Source organism: Pelodiscus sinensis, chromosome 8, assembly GCF_052426305.1.
Source record: "Pelodiscus sinensis isolate ZL-2025 chromosome 8, ASM5242630v1, whole genome shotgun sequence".
Lineage (NCBI taxonomy): Eukaryota > Metazoa > Chordata > Testudines > Trionychidae > Pelodiscus > Pelodiscus sinensis.
Genome location: NC_143059.1, coordinates 44614541 through 44632843, shown reverse-complemented (window position 1 = coordinate 44632843; position 18303 = coordinate 44614541). Strand labels below are relative to the sequence as shown.

Sequence of the window (18303 nt, the reverse complement as noted above, 5' to 3'; positions counted from 1 at the left end):
GCTGGGAGGCGGGGCCCTGATTGGCGCTGGGAGCCTCTGGTTGGGTGCAGAAGCTGGGTGGGAGGAGTGGCCGGGAGTCCCAGCCACTCCCCCTCCCCCACCCCACCCCGTCCAGCTTTTGCATGCAACCACAGAGCTCCCAGCATCAATCGCAGCCCCACCTCCCAATCGCTCCCCCGGCCCTGCCACACTTCCGTCCGGCACCCAGCCGGAAATTCAGAAAATACCGGACATTGCACATGTCCGGTATTTTCTGAATTTTGCTATTGGACAAAGGGTGCAAATACTGGACTGGCCAATAGAAAACCGGACACTTGGCAACCCTACAGATGAGCCATCCCAATCTACAGAGCAGCCCCAGCCCCAGCCCCACCCCCTCTTGGAGCAGGAGGCAGAGCCTATAGTAGGGAAAGGAGGGTGTTAACCCCTTAGCTTCCGGGAGCTGCATGACTAGGCCAGGCAGGGGAAGTCCCAAGGATGCAGTGCACAGCACAAGGCCAAGCCGCCTGCTCTGCTTGCCCAGCCCCTATGCCATGCTGCACGGTGACCACAGGGTTTGAGCTGCAGCGCAGACTCCCCGCTGGGTGTGTGGGTGCTTCACTTGAGCCACAGACCACCTAGGAGACAGCCATACACCACCCAGAATCATCCTGCGTACCACTTATGGTGTGTGTGACGTACATTGCTGACCCTTGATCTCAAAGGTAGAAAAATTCATGTACTAAAATTATTTTGAAGGATAAGTACATCAATTACATACCTTCTCCCTCAAAAGGTCCTATGTCAAGTTTCATATGTAGCAAGATATCTATTGCCCAGTCCAGATGTTTAATAACACCATTAAGAGGAAACTGATTGCAGTATAGCCATTCTGCAAATTCCATTAGATAGTCAACTTTCTGCCACTCACTTTCTTGTTTCTATAGAAAAGACAGTATGATTTAGGTCATATATTTTAGTCAGGCCTGCTGATGGTGGGGAGCAAGGGGACAAATGGGCAATTGCCCTGGGGCCTGGATAAAGAGGGCAAAGGGTGGCTGGAGCACTGGGATCCTTTCAACTGCCATGGAAGTACTGCTCTGCATGGCTCTAATGGCCCAGGGGCGGGGGAGAGGTTTACCCGCGGTCTGGACGGTGCTAAATGTTGACTGCTTTCATCTTTTACCCCTGCCAGTTCCAGGGTTGCGGAGCTGACTCCTCCTTGCCCTGGGGCCCACAGAGGCTGTCAGCCCTGCTCATTGTAGTTTGTAACATCAAATTACTGATATTAAGATCTATATAGATTTATCATTAGTTTTCTGAAAGCAAAACATTAATTTTAAATACGTAGCAAAAAATTAATTTACACTACCTAATCAGTGAAAATGTCTAACAGAGATGGTAAAAAACCCAGTGTTAGTTAAATTTCTTTTCTTTTATTAAAGTTTCCATCAGTTAGTTACTGTTCAGCTTTTTCCTCTTTGAGAGAGATCAGGCAGCAGTTCAAATGTGTTGACACAGATTTCCAAGACTTAAGCTACATCCACTTGATTTTCCACCAGAAAAGTAATTTAAAAGTTGTGAAAAATAACCTGCACTAAATTAACAAATTTACAAAATAATTTGAAAACATTTATTCTTTCTATTAAATTGAACTATTTTAAACTATGATGAAAAACAATGCTAAATGAACATGCAGGTAATGACAAAGAGTAATCCTGTGGCACCTTACAGACTGGGGATGTTAAGAAGTGTGTAATTCATTAAACATGTAGTTGACAAAAATGTTGTTGATTACATGATTAATCAATAAGGGTTAGCAGTGAAAGCACTCAGTCCCTGCTCACACCGGGTCCCAGGCCCAACCCTGCTGTGGCTCTGCATTATTAAGGGACTGGGGAGCCAGCTCGCAGGCATGCTGCCTCAGTTCCGGCTCACGCCGGGTCCCAGCATAACCTCCCGATGCAGTTCTGCACTGTTAGTGGAGTGGGTAGCTGGTGCACAGAGAAGCTGGCTCAGTCCCAGCTTGCGTCATGTCCCAGCACCAACCCCACTGTGGCTCTGCATTATTAGGGGACTAGGGAGCCCGTGGGCAGGCAGGCTGGCTCAGTGCCAGCTTGTGCCGCGTCTCAGCATAACCCCTGCTGTGGCTCTGCATTGCTAGTGGACTGAGCTCACCAGAGCTGCAGCAGGGGTTTGTGCTAGTACCTGGTGCTAGCTGGGACTGAGCCAGCCTGCCTATGCATCAGCTCCTCAGTCTAGGGATATAAGTGAGTAGTCAGCTAGTTGACTAACCGATAAGCCTAGGCTTACTTGCTTCCTGACCCCTGCCTTGCTACCTCTGTACCAGAGGCAGTGGGGTTCAGGGGGAGGAAAGCAGGAGCTGGGGATGTGGGGAGACAGGTTAAAATACATTCCCCCCAGCACCATCTCCACACTGCTGCCTTACCCACACCATGCTGCTGCCTCTATGGGTATGTCTACACTACCACCCTAGTTCGAACTAGGGTGGTAATGTAGGCAACCGGAGTTGCAAATGAAGCCCGGGATTTGAATTTCCCAGGCTTCATTTGCATATTGCCGGGCGCCGCCATTTTTAAATGTCCGCTAGTGCAGACTCCGTGCCCCGCGGCTACACGCGGCACGGACTAGGTAGTTCGGATTAGGCTTCCTATTCCGAACTACCGTTACTCATTCCGAGGAGTAACGGTAGTTCGGAATAGGAAGCCTAATCCGAACTACCTAGTCCGTGCCGCGTGTAGCCGCGGGGCACGGAGTCCGTACTAGTGGACATTTAAAAATGGCGGCGCCCGGCAATATGCAAATGAAGCCCGGGAAATTCAAATCCCGGGCTTCATTTGCAACTCTGGTTGCCTACATTACCACCCTAGTTCGAACTAGGGTGGTAGTGTAGACATACCCTATGAGAGGTAGCAGTGTGGGGAGAGGGACCAGGGGAGGCTGCCATGAAGCAGCCTTATCTGCAACCAGCCCAGCTAGGCAGGCAGCCCGGCTCAGTCCCAGCTCATGCCGGGTCCAGGTCCAAACCCTGCTGAGGCTTAGCAGTAGGCGGTAGGACCTGGGTGGCCTGCACCCTCCCTCCCCCCGACTCCTACTGCCTTTTAAATTACAGAGCCACAGTGAGGTTTTCATCCCAGAACTGGCATGAGCCGGGACTGAACCGGACTGACTAATCAAGGAGTTGATAAAAATTCTATTAACTACTCGATTAATAAATTAGCCTCATTTTAACATCCCTATACCAGTCCACTAATAATGCAGAGATGCAGTGGGGGGGACGTAATGCTGGGATTTGGCACAAGCTAGGACTGAAGCAGCCTGCCTGTCTGCTGGCTACCCAGTCCACTAATAATTCAGAGTTGCAGTGAGAAGCCCAGGATTGAACAGTCTGTCACCCCATCCCATTAAAAATATATACTTGTAGTGCTGAGGGGGAAAGGGGGATCCGTGTAGCCAGTAATGATAATTGATAAGCACCTGCTTATTGGTAAATCGTTTAGTTGACTACACTATTACATCCCTATTACAGACTAACAAAAATATATAGTATCATGAACTTTCTTGGGCAAAATCCACTTCATCAGCTGAGCACCATCAGATGTTGCTAATGGTTTACACTTATATGTAATTCTAGAACATGGGTGGGCAAAATCAGACCCAAGGGCCAGATCCGGGTCACCAAGCATTTCTCTCAGGCCCGCGCAGCTGTTTAGCAGAGCATGCATACTTATAGCTGGCAGCAAGTGTTCAGCTGTCCCTCCCCCACCTTACTCCATCCTGCAGCTAAGCTGCTCCCAGAATTCTCCTGCTAGCTGTGCAGAGTGGGGAGAGGGTGTGGAAGGGGGAGAGGAGTGCTGAAGTCAGGATGTTCCCTTGCCCTTGCCCCCCCCCCCCCATCTCTGCAGAGCAGTGGTCAGGGAAAGGGAAACACACAGCCGAGCTGCTCCAATCTGAAGCATGAATGGTAAGTGACTCAGATGAGTAAAGAGTGGGGGAGAGCAAAGACAACAGAGCAGGACAAATTTCCATTAAAGAGACAGCACATCTCTCAGAAACTTATCCAGCAGCAGCCAGTACTCACACACTCTGTCACTTTCACACACTCCCAGTCTGTGCCTTACACACACAATCACTGTTAAAGACACACTCACTCAAGTCTGTGTCTCACACACAAAGGATCTCTTGCACTCACTCTCTGTAGCCCTCAGACTCACCCCTTCTGCCAGTGCCCCCTCCCCTTCTGGGAAGCCTGGAGCCGATCCACGACCCGTACTAAAATTCATGAAGTTGCCCCCCTGGAATATTATTGCCCACCCCTGTTCTAGAATGATGGAGACATTCAAAGAAACAAAGTTACGTAAAAAAAAAATCTTCTGGATTGGTATTAAGTCTGGTTCTGACCAGGATATTGCCAGTGGTAGTGTCACAATGCCTTTGGCCACAGTTTTGGCAACATCTATGCATACTTTTCCAATGAATGTTTGATCCACTTTGCTACAAATGATTTAGCTCTGGAGGGTGGGCAATACAGGTATTCCTGAATAGGTTTTTACTTCTACTAAGGTTACGTGGCTTGTGAGCTTCGCATACTCTCTCATCAACAGCCTCATCCAAATCTATGGAAGTCAAGTGGAATCTTCCTAATAACTTCAAAAGATTTTGGATTAGTCCTTAAATGATGATCTGCAGAAGCAGGTTGATGCAGAATTATCTTTTAGGATATGTATTTGATTATCTTTACATGGTATGCATTTTATTCATGTAAGATGCTCACTTTTTCCATTTATACACACAATTCAAGTGGTGTTTTTTGAGAACTGTCCTTTCAAAGTTTAAATTAACTAAAGACAAACTTTGTATTACTTGCTTTATGCAAGGATGTCTGAATACCTCTTAGATTACTGCTTCACAAACTACCTTTAAAAATATAGGCACATACCTGCATACTTTCAAACTATGCACTTAAAATATATTCTCTTAAGAATCTATTAAAATTAACAACATAGAAACCTGTAAAGCTTCAATAGCATTGTGATAACAGGTTAACTGCCCAACAATGCCTTTGGAGATTGGTGCCAGACGATGCCACATATGGGATAAATAGTTCTCACTTTCATCCTTGAATTTCTGAATGTCCATTGTAAAGTTACGTCCAAGTCTTGCCTTCACTATTACCATATGTTTGAAAATTAGACTAAAAAAAAGGTTTAGAAATTAATCAGTTTCTTGCCTGTAAAATTATGCACTGAATCCAATGATGCATTACAGTTGTGAAGGTAACTGCATTTCATTACTCATCTTTCTTTTATAGTTAAATCAAATTACCTGCTCCTCTGGATATTTGAAAAATTTAATGTTAGAAAATAAGTTAGACCCTAATCCTGCAAAGATGCACATAAGTAAGCTTTTGCACTGTAACAAGATCCTTAGATAATAGTGGGATTATACACAGGGGAGCGCCTTAACTTTTATTATTAAGCTCAGGGCTTAAGTCTTTACACATTTCTAAGCGTTTGCAGGATCAGAGCTTTAGCTTGCTTATATTCTAATTTTAGAGTTTTAGCCCAAATAGATTTAGATCTTGGGAAAGTTCAAATTCCTCCACTCTTCTCTCATTCATCTAACATGAAATAGACATTCAGACACGTGAAACTGTAGCTTTGTCCCAAACAACACATATAGACATAAATGTTGCCATGGATTTTAATGCAAAACAAACTGAATAATAACTAATAACTCAAATATAATTTTACTAATGTATTAGCCAAACAATGTTCTTCAACCAGACAGCATATGTGCTGATATTCAACAAGCTTGGTCATTAAATAAAATAAAGGATAAATATAATGTTTTAATATAGATTTGACTTAAATAATTAAATAAGCTATATGAGGAGTCAACCCCTTACAAAACAGGTTTAGCTGACTCCACTGTAACCAATAAAGAGACCTGACCCCAAAGTCAGATACAAAAGACATAAGAACTTAACAGAGGAATATGAAATGTACCTCTGATAGGACACTATCTTCACTGGTTAAGTTACAGTGGTTTTTTGTCAACACTATCTTCAGGGTTTTACTTAGAGAAGTAACATATCAATGATATAAAATACACAGGTGTCATGAATATGAGTCAGGTCAAAGAAATAATAAAAAGGGGAGCTGAAGAGGTTAAAACATGCATGGAGCTCTCATTGAAAAATGCAAGGATAACAGCCTCTGGGGAAAATTTCATTTTTATATTATTGTTTTATTACAGAGATCAAAAAGAGCACAAAATCTAAATTAGAGGTATACATTCAGATAGAGGGAAGAATGAGCTGCCTGAGACCTTATTATCTTTAGCTCAACTTCATTTCAATGGGTAATTTGAACTGTAACTCATCAAATCTAAAAAGCTTTTCTCACAACTTCTTGCTTTTAACGTCTGGTCTTCAGATAGTAATTAGAAGAGAAGGAAACAGACCAAAGTAAGATCCATAATCGAATAATTACAAAAGGTTATAGAGTACCTACTAGGAGGTATTTTTTAGTGATGAGCTACACAAACATTATAAGCATTTTAATGATAAGAAGCAGTCAAAGATCAATTAGTTCTTTGATACTCAAAAGCCATGTCAAGAAGCAGAAAAAAGTTACAATGTTCTCTTCTGTTATAAAAATTATCAACAAAAAGGCAAGTTCTTTATTAATGTAAATATATATTCAAATAGCATCCATATTTTATTTCTCAAGAGTGAGGACGCTTAAAATGTCTCAATAAAAAAAGAGATCAATGAACTTACAGTCTATGTTTAGTCCGAGGCAGAACTTGAATAGCTTCATCTAACACTTTTAGCCCTGTCTCCCAATCACTTTTATCAGCATACATGTGAAATAATAACCCATACAGGGATGTTCTTAATGTAAGATCCTCTTCAGTACCTTTGAAATACATTCAAATTATATTTTTAAATTGTGAGAATAGTGCAACAATCTCGCAGAAATACGAGAGCTATTCATTTTTGCAAGGTAAAAATTAAATACATACCTGGGAGAAAATGACCTTCTAATGATTCACTACTTTGAAAATCCTTTGTAGGCCACTGATGAAGCTGCAACATATTTTTTGTTCCCTAAAAAGACAAAGAAAACAATTAGTGCTCATGTTTTTGTTCATACACCTCTTCAAGCTCTGATACTGTTTTCTATGCATAGCTAAGATAAATTCTATTATAATAGCTAAAATATTAATATGCTAGCAGTAATAATTATTAATTGGGAGTGTGATTATGTCAGTTAATAAGCAATGGAAGTTGAAAACTACAACTATTCTCCTCCAAAACAATGTTTCTAATGGCATGGTGTATTACACATTTGCACTGATTAATACAATGAGCTACATCATACATTCCCACATAATAATGTTGCTTGAGGTAACTAGATGTTGCCAGTCCTGTCTTGGTTTACTTGGCTTGGGTTATGTAACTGGATCACCAAAAATATCATACAATTAAGGGATTTTGGGATGGAATTTTTTAAATCTTGTTTCTAATGTGGCCAACCCCAAAGATAAAATTACATAAGCACCTGGCTCTTTCCACATGCAAATCCTCAGTTATGGTTTTGCTGGTGTACAGATCTCAAATTACATAGGGGCTATATTAGTAAATTCTCTAGTTATTATTTGATTATTATCCTCAAGGACATCTGATCAGGTATGGATAGACCAACATGCCTTCCTAGAAGTGATGGAATCTCCAGATTTCATATTGAGAGTTAAGGAGAACTCCAACATAGCCTATAGTAAATAGGATACTGGTTTTAAAAATGTCCTTAGCATTATTGGCCCTTATATCATCCTCAAATTTTGTTTTGATTCTGATACCACTCACCTTTTCAGAGTGGTACACATCTTAACTCATTTGTCAACAGTGCCTTTGCAATGTTGGATCACCCTCCACCTGACATATGTCTTAGGAACACAGGATTTACTACACTGAATTGGTACACACAAGTCATTAGTATACACCATTTTCTGTCTCTGATAGTAGCCAGTACACTGTGCTTCAAAGAAATCCTGAACATCTATAGACTGACCTGCCTAAAGAATCACAGAATATTAGGGTTGGAAGAGACTTCAGGAGGTCACCTAATCCAATCCCTTACTACAAGCATGACCAAACCTAACTAAATCATTGCAGCCAGGGCTTTGTCAAGCCTGACCTTAAAAATTTCTATGACTGGAGATTCTGGAACCTCTAGATAAACTATGCCGGTGCTGCATTAACAGATGTGTTGTGAGCAAGACACGAGAAGTCATTCTTCCGCTCTACTCTGCGCTGGTTAGGCCTCAGTTGGAGTATTCTGTCCAGTTCTGGGCACCGCATTTCAAGAAAGATGTAGAGAAATTGGAGAGGGTCCAGAGAAGAGCAACGAGAATGATTAAAGGTCTAGAGAACATGACCTATGAGGGAAGGCTGAAGGAATTGGGTTTGTTTAGTTTAGAAAAGAGAAGATTGAGGGGGGACATGATAGCAGTTTTCAGATATCTAAAAGGGTGTCATAAAGAGGAGGGAGAAAACTTGTTCATCTTGGCCTCTGGGGATAGAACAAGAAGCAATAGGCTTAAACTGCAGCAAGGGAGGTTTAGGTTGGGCATTAGGAAAAAGTTCCTAACTGTCAAGGTGGTCAAACACTGGAATAAATTGCCCAGGGAGGTTGTGGAATCTCCATCTGTGGAGATATTTAAGAGTAGGTTAGATAAATGTCTATCAGGGATGGTCTAGACAGTATTTGGTCCTGCCATGAGGGAAGGGGACTGGACTCGATGACCTTTCGAGGTCCCTTCCATTCCTAGTATTCTATGATTCACCACCACCCTCTTAGTGAAATAGAAATAGATATAGATAGTCCTAATATCTAACGAAGACCTCCCTCAAGGCAATAATAGCCTAGCTCCATAAACTCCTTTTCAGGTAGTTGAAGGCTGCTATTAAATCCCCCCTAATTCTTCTCTTCTGCAGACTAAATAAACCCAGGTCTCTCAACATCACTACTAATGAAGTCCAATTTGGTGTTAGCCTTCTTGGCAACTAGGGCACACTGATGACTTGTATCCAGCTTCTTACCTATGACAATCCCTGCATCTTTTGCTACAGAACTGCCACCTAGCCAGTTAGTCCCCATTCTAAGTGCAGGGCATAGTTTATCTAGGGTTTCCATTCTAAGTGCAGGACTCTTCACTTGTCCTTGTTGAAACTCATCAGATTTCTTTTGGCTCAGTCCTCCAATTTGTCCAATCCTCCACCCTCCAGCATATTTACATCTCCCCACCCAGCCTTGTGATATCCAGAAACTTACTGAGGCTGCAACCTATCTCATTATCCTTCTCATTAATGAAGAGGTAGAAAAAAACCAGCACCAGGACTAACCCCTGGGGAACTCCACTTGATACCGGCTACCAACTAGACATCGAGCCGTTGATCACTATCTGTTGAGCCTAACGATATAGCCAGTTTTCTATCCACCTTATAGTCCACTCATCCAAGCCAGACTTCTTTAACTTGCTGACAAGAATATTATGGAAGACCATATCAAAAGTTTTGCTAAAATCAAGGTATATCACATACACTACTATTAGAGCAATTAACCACTATCACTCAGTGCTGGTATAAACTCTGAAGCATGAGGATTATAACCTTTCTAAAAATCAGATTTTGTTCTGTCTAATGCAAGAGTATGAATGTGCTTATGATCCACATGTCTAAATGTTTTTTATGACTCTTGTTAAGGTTTTAGCCCAAATTATATCCTTTTGCAATGAGTTCCATAAGTTAATTATGCATCATATAAAACAGCATTTTCACTTATCTCTTTTAAATATGTTGTTCAGTAAGGAAATAACCAGACCTTAGCAGTAAGTGTCTAGTGGCAGTAACTACCTAATCCATAAGCCATCAAAATTCTTTTAACTTTACAACATTTCACAGTATGATACTTTCAAGTACAGAGTAACACTCATCATTTTGTCTTCTAATCTCTATGAATCAGCAGACCAGCCATTGTTTTTAATTACTAATAATTTATATGCTACTTGGAGGAGGAAATAAAATTCATCTTTCTATTCTTTATTGTGCACTCTGTAGCTACGGGTACACCTACACTGCACAGTTATTCCGGGATACCGGAGGCATCCCAAAATAGCTACTCCGTGTCTACACAAGCTCCCCATTATTTCAAAATATTTTTTTTAAATTACGGGCACACTATTTCACCATCCCGGTAAAACTCAATGCACAAGAGTTAAAAGATAGCTTGAAATGGTGCGAAATAAGCTATTTCAAAAAATAAGCTATTTCAAAAAAGATTTGCGTAGCACAAATTGCATACCTTATTTCGAGTTTAGGATGCTGTTTTTACATGATCTAAGATACAGACTGAGACTGAAATGGTACATTCTTGTATTACTGAGCCTGAATGCAAAAAGATATGAACAAGATCATAAGGGCCTGATGTAAAACCCATTGAAGTGAATGAAAAGACATCAATGGGAGATGTATTAGTTTTCTAAAGAGAGAATTCTAAAAACTCCAGGTGCTTTTGAAGTACAAAAAGAATAGAAAAATGTCCAATAAATAAATGAAAAAAACTTAGAAAAACAAAGAATAGTCTTGCAGCACCTTAGAGACTAAGACGACTAATAAGTCTCTAAGGTGTTACAAGACCATTTGTTGTTTTTTAAGTTTTTCCAGTTAGACTAACTTGGCTACCCTTCTGAAGCAGTAAATAAATGGTTATGTTTCAACATGACAGTGTACACATATCAGGAGATGATCAGTGGTCCCTTCTGGCCTTAAACTTCATGACTATCAGATTTGAAGAAAATTCATGTGATACCATCTATTACAGTGGTCCCCAACCTTTAGATGCTCTCGGGCGCCCGGGGCTGGGACCACTCATGCGCCGGGTGCCCGGGGGGTGGGGCCGCGTGTCCGGGGGCACGCCAGGGGATGGGGATGCCCTTGCACCCGGCGCCGCCGCCGGCATGTGCCCCAGGGCCGGGGCTGGGGCTGCCCGAGAGCCTTGTGCCGTAGGCCTGGGGCCGGCGCCGCTGCCCGAGCCGTGCGCCTGGGGCCGGCACCGGTGCCACTTGAGCGCCGCGCATCTGAGCGCCCGCATATGCCCCGGGAGGTTCACGGGGGGCAGGGCCGGCCTAGGTTGTCGGCGGGCGCACACAAATGCCCCGGCGGGTGCCATGGCACCCGCGGGCACCACGTTAGGGACCACTGATCTATTATGCGGTAAGTATTTTGTATCTGCCTACCTCTTAGATAGTATTTACAAAAGTGCCTATTTCTACAAAGTGTAAGGAGTTTTACTGAAAAGATTTAAAATTATTTTATTTTATTTTTGACTCAACAACCCTTCATTTATAGTTTTCCCCTAAAAACTGTTTAACAATTTCCTGTTTCACCTGCATATCTGAGGGAGAAAAGTATGACTGAATTGAGAAAAGACTGTCATTCAAGGTGTGAAGAAAGCATGTGAAAAAACCCCACCTTTCAGGCAAGTGGAAGATAAATCAGATATTTTGTAATTACAAGGAACCTCCATTTGAATATGTCCTGTGGAACAAGAGCAATAACACCTACTATCATCACCAATCTGTAAATGACTGACTGATTTTTCCCATATTTTCTTATACTAATATTTTTTCTTAATACTATTTTGAAAGCTTCAGAGTGGGACAGCTCAAAGTTTTAAGTTGTAGCAAATCTTTCTGAAGACAACAATTCCAGCTGAGAAGTTATTGATGAAGTGAGTTAGTTGAAAATGTAAATGCTCATAAAAGGTGCTACACTGATAGACTTGGAGTCTTCTCCCTTTGCTCAGGAATGAAAATCCTGAAATAAATATCCACAGTTTGAAAGTAAAACTAAATTATGCTTCAAAATCACAACCGATCAGTAAATACTAATAAAATATTGCCATTTAAAGACAGTCTTACCTGCTTATTTTTATCTGCTTTAATGATGTTTTTGAGAATGGTTTCTGTGGGCTCTTTAAGCTGTTCTCTGTCTGATGGAGAACCTATAAAAGGTAAACATGCATTCCAGAAGTATCTAGCTGCCAGCATTACAAGGGCACAGTTTCCTGTTTCACCTGCATATCTGAGAGAGAAAAGCATGACTGAACTGAGAAAAGACTGTCATTCAAGCTAAATTGCATCTTGTAGTCTATGTCTGCTGAGAATAAACATGAGACCACACAACTCAATTTTCTTTGTGTCCTAATCAGAATATATATATGTCCCCCTGAGGTGAGAGACTTTTGAATTTTCCCACTATAGAAAGCTCTTTCATTTTGAACATATTCATTGCCCATACTCACTAGGGTGACCAGACCTTGTTTTTAAAAGGTAGTCCTGTATCTTAGCCCAACTGCAGGTGTCTGCCCATTTTTAAGAAAAAGTCAAAACTGTCCTGTATTTTCTCTCATCCCCATCAGTACTGGTGGGTCCAGCTGCTGGCTGGATTCCTGTTAGCCAGCTGCCTGCCCATCAGTAGGCATGGAGGGTGGGGCAGTGGCCAACAATGGGGATAGGCATGCAAGGCTGGTAGTGAGGCAGTGCTGCAGCCACTCCCCTCGCTTGTATGTAAGCACAGCCCCTGCTGCGTGTCAGCTCTTGGCCAGAAAAGCCTCACACCTTGTCCCATTTTTGGCCAATACTTGACGCATTTTATGTTGGCCTCTCTTACTGCCCTCTCCCTGCTTTGTCCCTTCACACCCCAAACCCTGTTGCTCCTCCATATTCCCCCTAGTGAGGCACATCCTGCTCCCAGCACTGTGCAAGGATCCAGCCTCTGTTCAGAGTGTTCAGTTCAGCAACAGCCTGGCCAGCAGATTCCTTCCTTCTCCCACTGCTTCTGGCTGGACCAGTGCCCTGGGAAAGCCCAAGACCCTCTGGCCTAGTGCGCTGGACAGGAGGCACCAAGCCTTACATGTGTCAAAGCTTCACACAGCATTGGCATGGGGAAGCCTCTCCCTACCTAGGCTAAGCTCTAGAGTCAGGGGGAAGGTAGTGGGGAACGAGATTTTAGCCTGTTCATGCTCTGACCCTGCAGGCTCTATAGCAGCCCCCCAGACAGAGCTTAGCACCATCTTCACCTGTCCATTGGCCTGGGTCCTGCCCTCAAGGAGCACAGGGCTGCTCTGTTCCCTAGGCACTCTCACTTGCTGAGACCTCTCTCTAGCTGGGTTGATGCTCCTGTAGTCAAATTCCTGGGCCCTGATACGCAATGTAGCTTTAGGACTTAATCCCTTCTTGCCTGCACTATAGCCAGAGAATGGAAGGCAGCTGGGTCATGTCAATGGCTAGCAGCAGCTTGAAGGGTTAGCTGACTTTCCACACTGTGTGGGCAGGAAGAGACAAGCTGCTTCCAGCCACTGGTGCTAGGGATAGGGGAAAAGAGCCCTGCAAAGACAAAGGTCAGGTCATCCCAGCTCCTTCCTTGACTCCCTGGAGGCCAGAAACAATTTCCATCCCTTCTCTCCCACACCACACTGAAAAGCTGCTCCTGGCCACATTCTGGTATGAACCCTGGCAAAAATCTGGCTCTGCATGCCCCTGTACCACAATGTGTTGCCTTGGAAAAATGTGGCACCAGGAGAAGTGGGTCTGTTCTGTGTGTCCAACCAGGCACGGTGTGAGGAGAGAGCCCTGTAAAGAAGGTCAGTGAGTCATCCTCCCATGTGAGAGAGGTATACAAGAGTGTGTTATATTTAATTGTTCTGGTTGGGCCTCCCTGGTGCGGAACCATCAGGACCTGAGTGATCCTGAACCAGGGAGTTTTTGGATCAGGGGAGGTCAAGGTTCCTCTCTAAGCCAACAGCCCCACTCCTGGGTGCCAGCCCCAGCCACTGCGCTCTGTTCCCAACCCTGGCCAAGATTGCACTCCTTGCCACCAGCCCCACTGCTGCCAGGTATGGATGGGGCTGTGCTCCCAGCTGCATTGGCCCTGCTGCTGCCAGCCCCAGACTTGACTGCACTCTCAGCCATGCTGGCCCCAATGCTGCCAAACCTAACCAGGGCTACTCCTGGTCTCTGGCCCTCTGCCACTGGCTGGGGCTGCATTTCTGACCCTGGCTGCCCCTACTCCCAGCCAGGATCGCTGATCCAGCAATACCCGTGGTCCTGCCCAGGGCTGACTCAGAGGGCCACAGACCCACCAGCACTCCCCAGGGCCAGCCTGGGGGTGGAGGGATGAGCCATACAGGCTGCCTGCCAGTGCTCCCCAGGATTGGCCCAGAGATAGTGAGGGCCACACAGTGACTAGCAGCTGCTCCTCTGGCACCATGTCTTTCAAGGCAACACATGGGGGGTGGCGGGTGGGCATGCAGTCACATGTCTCTCTTTCCCACCTGCAGATTTCTGCTAGGGTTAACACCAGAAGGCCAGAGTGTCGGCTGTTGTCAGCTAGTATTTTTCCACTAAGGTATTTACGGTCCCCCACGTGGTCATTTCACAGTATAACTTCCTTCTTCTAGACATCTCCCTTTCCATTTTATGAGAAACTATCAAATTCCAGGCATATCCCATTGTCCTGGCACAAACAACCCCTGACCTTGCTTTAAGTTAGGATAAGAAGAAGTTGCATACCAAAGTTGGTGGTCCTAGGTGTTACTGTTTAGGAGGAGTTTTTGAATAAATGGACCCACATACAGAAAGATACACATTTCTAAAATAGATAGATACCAGAAATTAAAGCTGCATTAAATTATTCTGCTGCACCTCATCAAATACAACGTACCTAGCACTTTGAACAAAAGCTTTTGATGCTGCTAAGCGCAAATGCTTTTTTCCAGCCAAATTTTCCATTATACTCCTCCCTTGTATACAAGCAGCGGTGCTTAACATTTCTTGTCTTGCTGTGTAATCATCCCTGCATAAAAACAAATCATTCAAGATGTGTTATCATATATACAGTAGCCCAATGTCAGTGACTCTGTAACAGGGTAACATCGTCTGTTGCCTCTGGGTGGCACTGTTGCCTCTGTAACGTCCTTCACCTCCGCAGTGGCGCTTAGCTGACTTCTGCGTCGCTCATCCGGGCCGCTGCATGGGAGCAAGTGGTGCAAATGGTCGTTTGGGCTCCTCGGTCTCCATGCAGCATGGGGGTGCTCCATGGGGACCGCGGAGCTCAAACAGCCGCTTGCACCGCTTGCTACCGCACGGCAGCCCAGCTGAGTGGCACAGAACTCAGCCAAACACCACGGCAGGAGGCAAAGGGGGGCGAGACGGTGATGTACATAGCCAAGAAGTGGGTCCTGGATGAGCGTGCATCCTCGATGGAGAACAGCGAGGAGGTGGAGGAGAGCGGAGGACACAGAGAGGAGGGCGGAATAGAGCAGAGAGAGAGAGTGAGAGGCAGGAGGAGGAGGAGAGGAGTAAGAGAGAGTGAGAGGCAGGAGAGGGAGAAGAGAAAGAGAGAGCCGGAGACAGAGGCAGCAGGTGGAGGAGAGCTGAGAGAGAGGGCGGTGGGAGGCAGTAGGAGGAGGAGAGACAGAGAGAGATGGAGCAAGAGACCAGCAGAGGCTAAGGAGAGAAGACCAAGATAGAAAGGGAATAGGATGTGAAGGAAAGACCCAAAAATCCCGTTTTATGACAGGCTATTGGCTAGTAATCTTATAGTCTGAGAATGCTATAAGACTGGCTGCTATGTGTACAATCCATTGGTTGCTATGTGTACAATCTTTGTCTTTTACAAAATGGCGGTGTTACAGACTTTGTACTTAAAAGTGTACAGGCAGTCCCCGAGTTACGCGGATCCGCTGCCCGCGTGTTCCGCCGCTTTGCTCCCCATCCCCCTGGTCTGCAGACCAGGGGGATGGGGAGCAAAGCAGAGCAAAGCCACGGAGCCCGAGGGCAGCAGGACAGCCAAGGCGTGTCTAGGCTGTCCCGCTGCCCCCGTGCTCCGCGGCTTTGCTCCGGACACCTGTGGTACAGCAGCTGGGGCGCCGCCAGTTGGTCCCGTAGCGCCGCTCTGGGCGCTACTGGACCAACCGGGCAGCACCCCAGCTGCTCTGCCCCAGGCGTCCTGATTCAGCCACTGCTGGTCAGTTTCAGCAGCGGCTGAATCAGGACGCCTGGGGCAGAGCAGCTTAGGTGCTGCTGGGTTGGTCCAGTAGCGCCGAGGAGCGGCGGCGCTACTGTACCAACCCAGCAGCACCCCAGCTGCTCTGCCCCAGGCGTCCCCAAGTCAGCCACTGCTGAAACTGACCAGTGGCTGACTACAGGAAGCCCCTGCCCCGGGCTTCCTGGAATCAGCCGCTGATCAGTTTCAGCAGCAGCTGACTTGGGGATGCCTGGGGTTCTTAAGTTGAATCTGTATGTAAGTCGGAACTGGCGTCCAGATTCAGCCGCTGTTGAAACTGATCCGTTTCAGCAGCGGCTGAATCTGGACGCCAGTTCCGACTTACATACAGATTCAACTTAAGAACAAACCTACAGTCCCTATCTTGTACGTAACCCGGGGACTGCCTGTATATTCAGGTTCTAGAAAATCCAAAAATGAAATATGATTTTTATAATCAGATACCAAATTACTAAACTAATATGCTGTGTAGCTTCACTTACTCTATACTTTTTATACTCTACCTTTCTGGTTCTTAAGGGTACATCTACACAGAAAGGCAAAAGTCAAATTAAGATACACAACTTCAACTATGTCAATTGCATAGCTGAAGTTGAAATAGCTTAATTCAGCTATAAGGTTTACAGGAGTTGTGAAGCCATGGAACGTGGGGTCCATCAGCTGCAGAGCTCCAGTCCCGGTGCTCAGGGTCTGGCAGTGGTCACAGAGCTGTAGCCCTGGCCGTAGCTGTGGAGCTCCAACCCCCATGGCAGCCAGGGAGCTCCAGCCTAGGGAGCCATGACTAGGCAGGTAGCAGAGACGTCAGGCTGGAGCCAGGAGCAGCAGTTCAGCATGGGTGATGTTGGGAGTGACCTCCCTGGTACAGCAAATCCCCTTTTTGGGAGTGGACAGGTCCCAAGGGTGCTAGATGAGGGAAGTCCAACATGTATTTAATGTTGAGGAGACTGAACTCTCTTGGAAAAAGATACCTGAGAGAACATACATCTCCAAAGAAGAGAAAACAATGACCGGCTTTAAAGCTGCAAAAGACTTCTTAAATCTTTTGCTTGGAGGAAATGCTGCTAAGGATTTTAAGTTTAAGTCACTCCTGTTTTACCATTCTGAAAACCAAGAGTCTTTAAGAGTATAATGAAAGCTTTTCTACCTGTTGTGTGGAAGTTGAAATACAAGGTTTGGGTATCTTCGGCAATTTTTAAAGACTGGGTCTTTCTCCATTTTGTGCATGAAGTTAAACTTCATTGTGCCAAAAATGATGTTCCCTTCAAATGTTGCTTGTGTTAGACAACAGACCAAGGCACCTCATTTCCCTAGATGATTTTTATCCTGACATCAAGGTGGTATTTCCACCTCCTAACACAACCTCCTTGTTGCAGCCAATGGACCAAAGATTTATAAGTCATTTGAGGCTTACTACAGCTATAGAACCTTTGTCCAGGCAATTAAGTTGCATACAGGAAAGATGCTTCTACCCTTAAAGATTTCAGGCGTAGTTACAACCTTTATGTTGCAGAAAGAACTCGGGGAAGTATTGGCATGAAGTCACAGAGACCAATACGAATGGTGTTTGGCAAAAACTTTGTCCTCAGTTTGTTAATGATTTTAAGGGGTTTGAGGAGACTCTGAAGAATGTCACTGAAAATATAACTGAGAAAGGAACTTGACCTTGAACTGAAGGTGGATGATATAGAAGAATTGTTGGACTCACTGCAGAAGTTCTCTCCAAAAATGACCTTGTGTAATTGGAAGCAGGAGGTCTGCAGAAGCAGAGGTTGCAAAGATGTTGGCTGAGATACTCACACCCAAAAGTTTCATAACTAAAAAAAATTTCTGAGGCCTTCAGGATGATTGAGGGGGCAATGGCAGTGCTTGAGCAGCAAGACCCCAACTCCTCAAGATTTACCTCAGTTTCCTTTAGTAAGGCATTTGATATGGTCTTACATGGCCTTCTTATCAATCAACTGAGCAAATACAACTTCAATGGGGATACTATGAGGTAGGTGCAAAACTGGCTGCATAGCCATTCTCAGAGAGTAGTTATTAGTTCACAGTCATGCTGGAAGGGCATAACAAGTAGGGTTCTGCAGGAGTCTCTTTAGGGACCGGTTCTGTTCAATATCTTCATCAACAATTTAGATAAGCGTTTCCCAAACTATGGGCCGCGGCCCATT

The 18303-nt window shown here is 44.8% G+C and overlaps 1 protein-coding gene across 7 annotated transcripts in view; it reads right to left on the bottom strand.

Moving 5' to 3' along the window:
- The window catches only part of CFAP46 (cilia and flagella associated protein 46), a 211320-nt gene that overhangs the window by 112599 nt on the left and 80418 nt on the right, over positions 1–18303 (bottom strand). For all 7 annotated transcript variants that reach the window (XR_012905646.2, XM_075935219.2, XM_075935218.2 and 4 more), the window contains 6 exons: positions 14792–14923; positions 11989–12151; positions 7030–7114; positions 6785–6923; positions 5011–5194; positions 761–920 (listed from right to left, as the gene is read on the bottom strand). Coding sequence is in view for 6 of the 7 variants with exons in the window: in XM_075935219.2 (XP_075791334.2) it covers positions 761–920; positions 5011–5194; positions 6785–6923; positions 7030–7114; positions 11989–12151; positions 14792–14923 (863 nt within the window). In the remaining variant the exon portion in view is untranslated. The remainder of the gene's footprint in view (positions 1–760; positions 921–5010; positions 5195–6784; positions 6924–7029; positions 7115–11988; positions 12152–14791; positions 14924–18303) is intronic.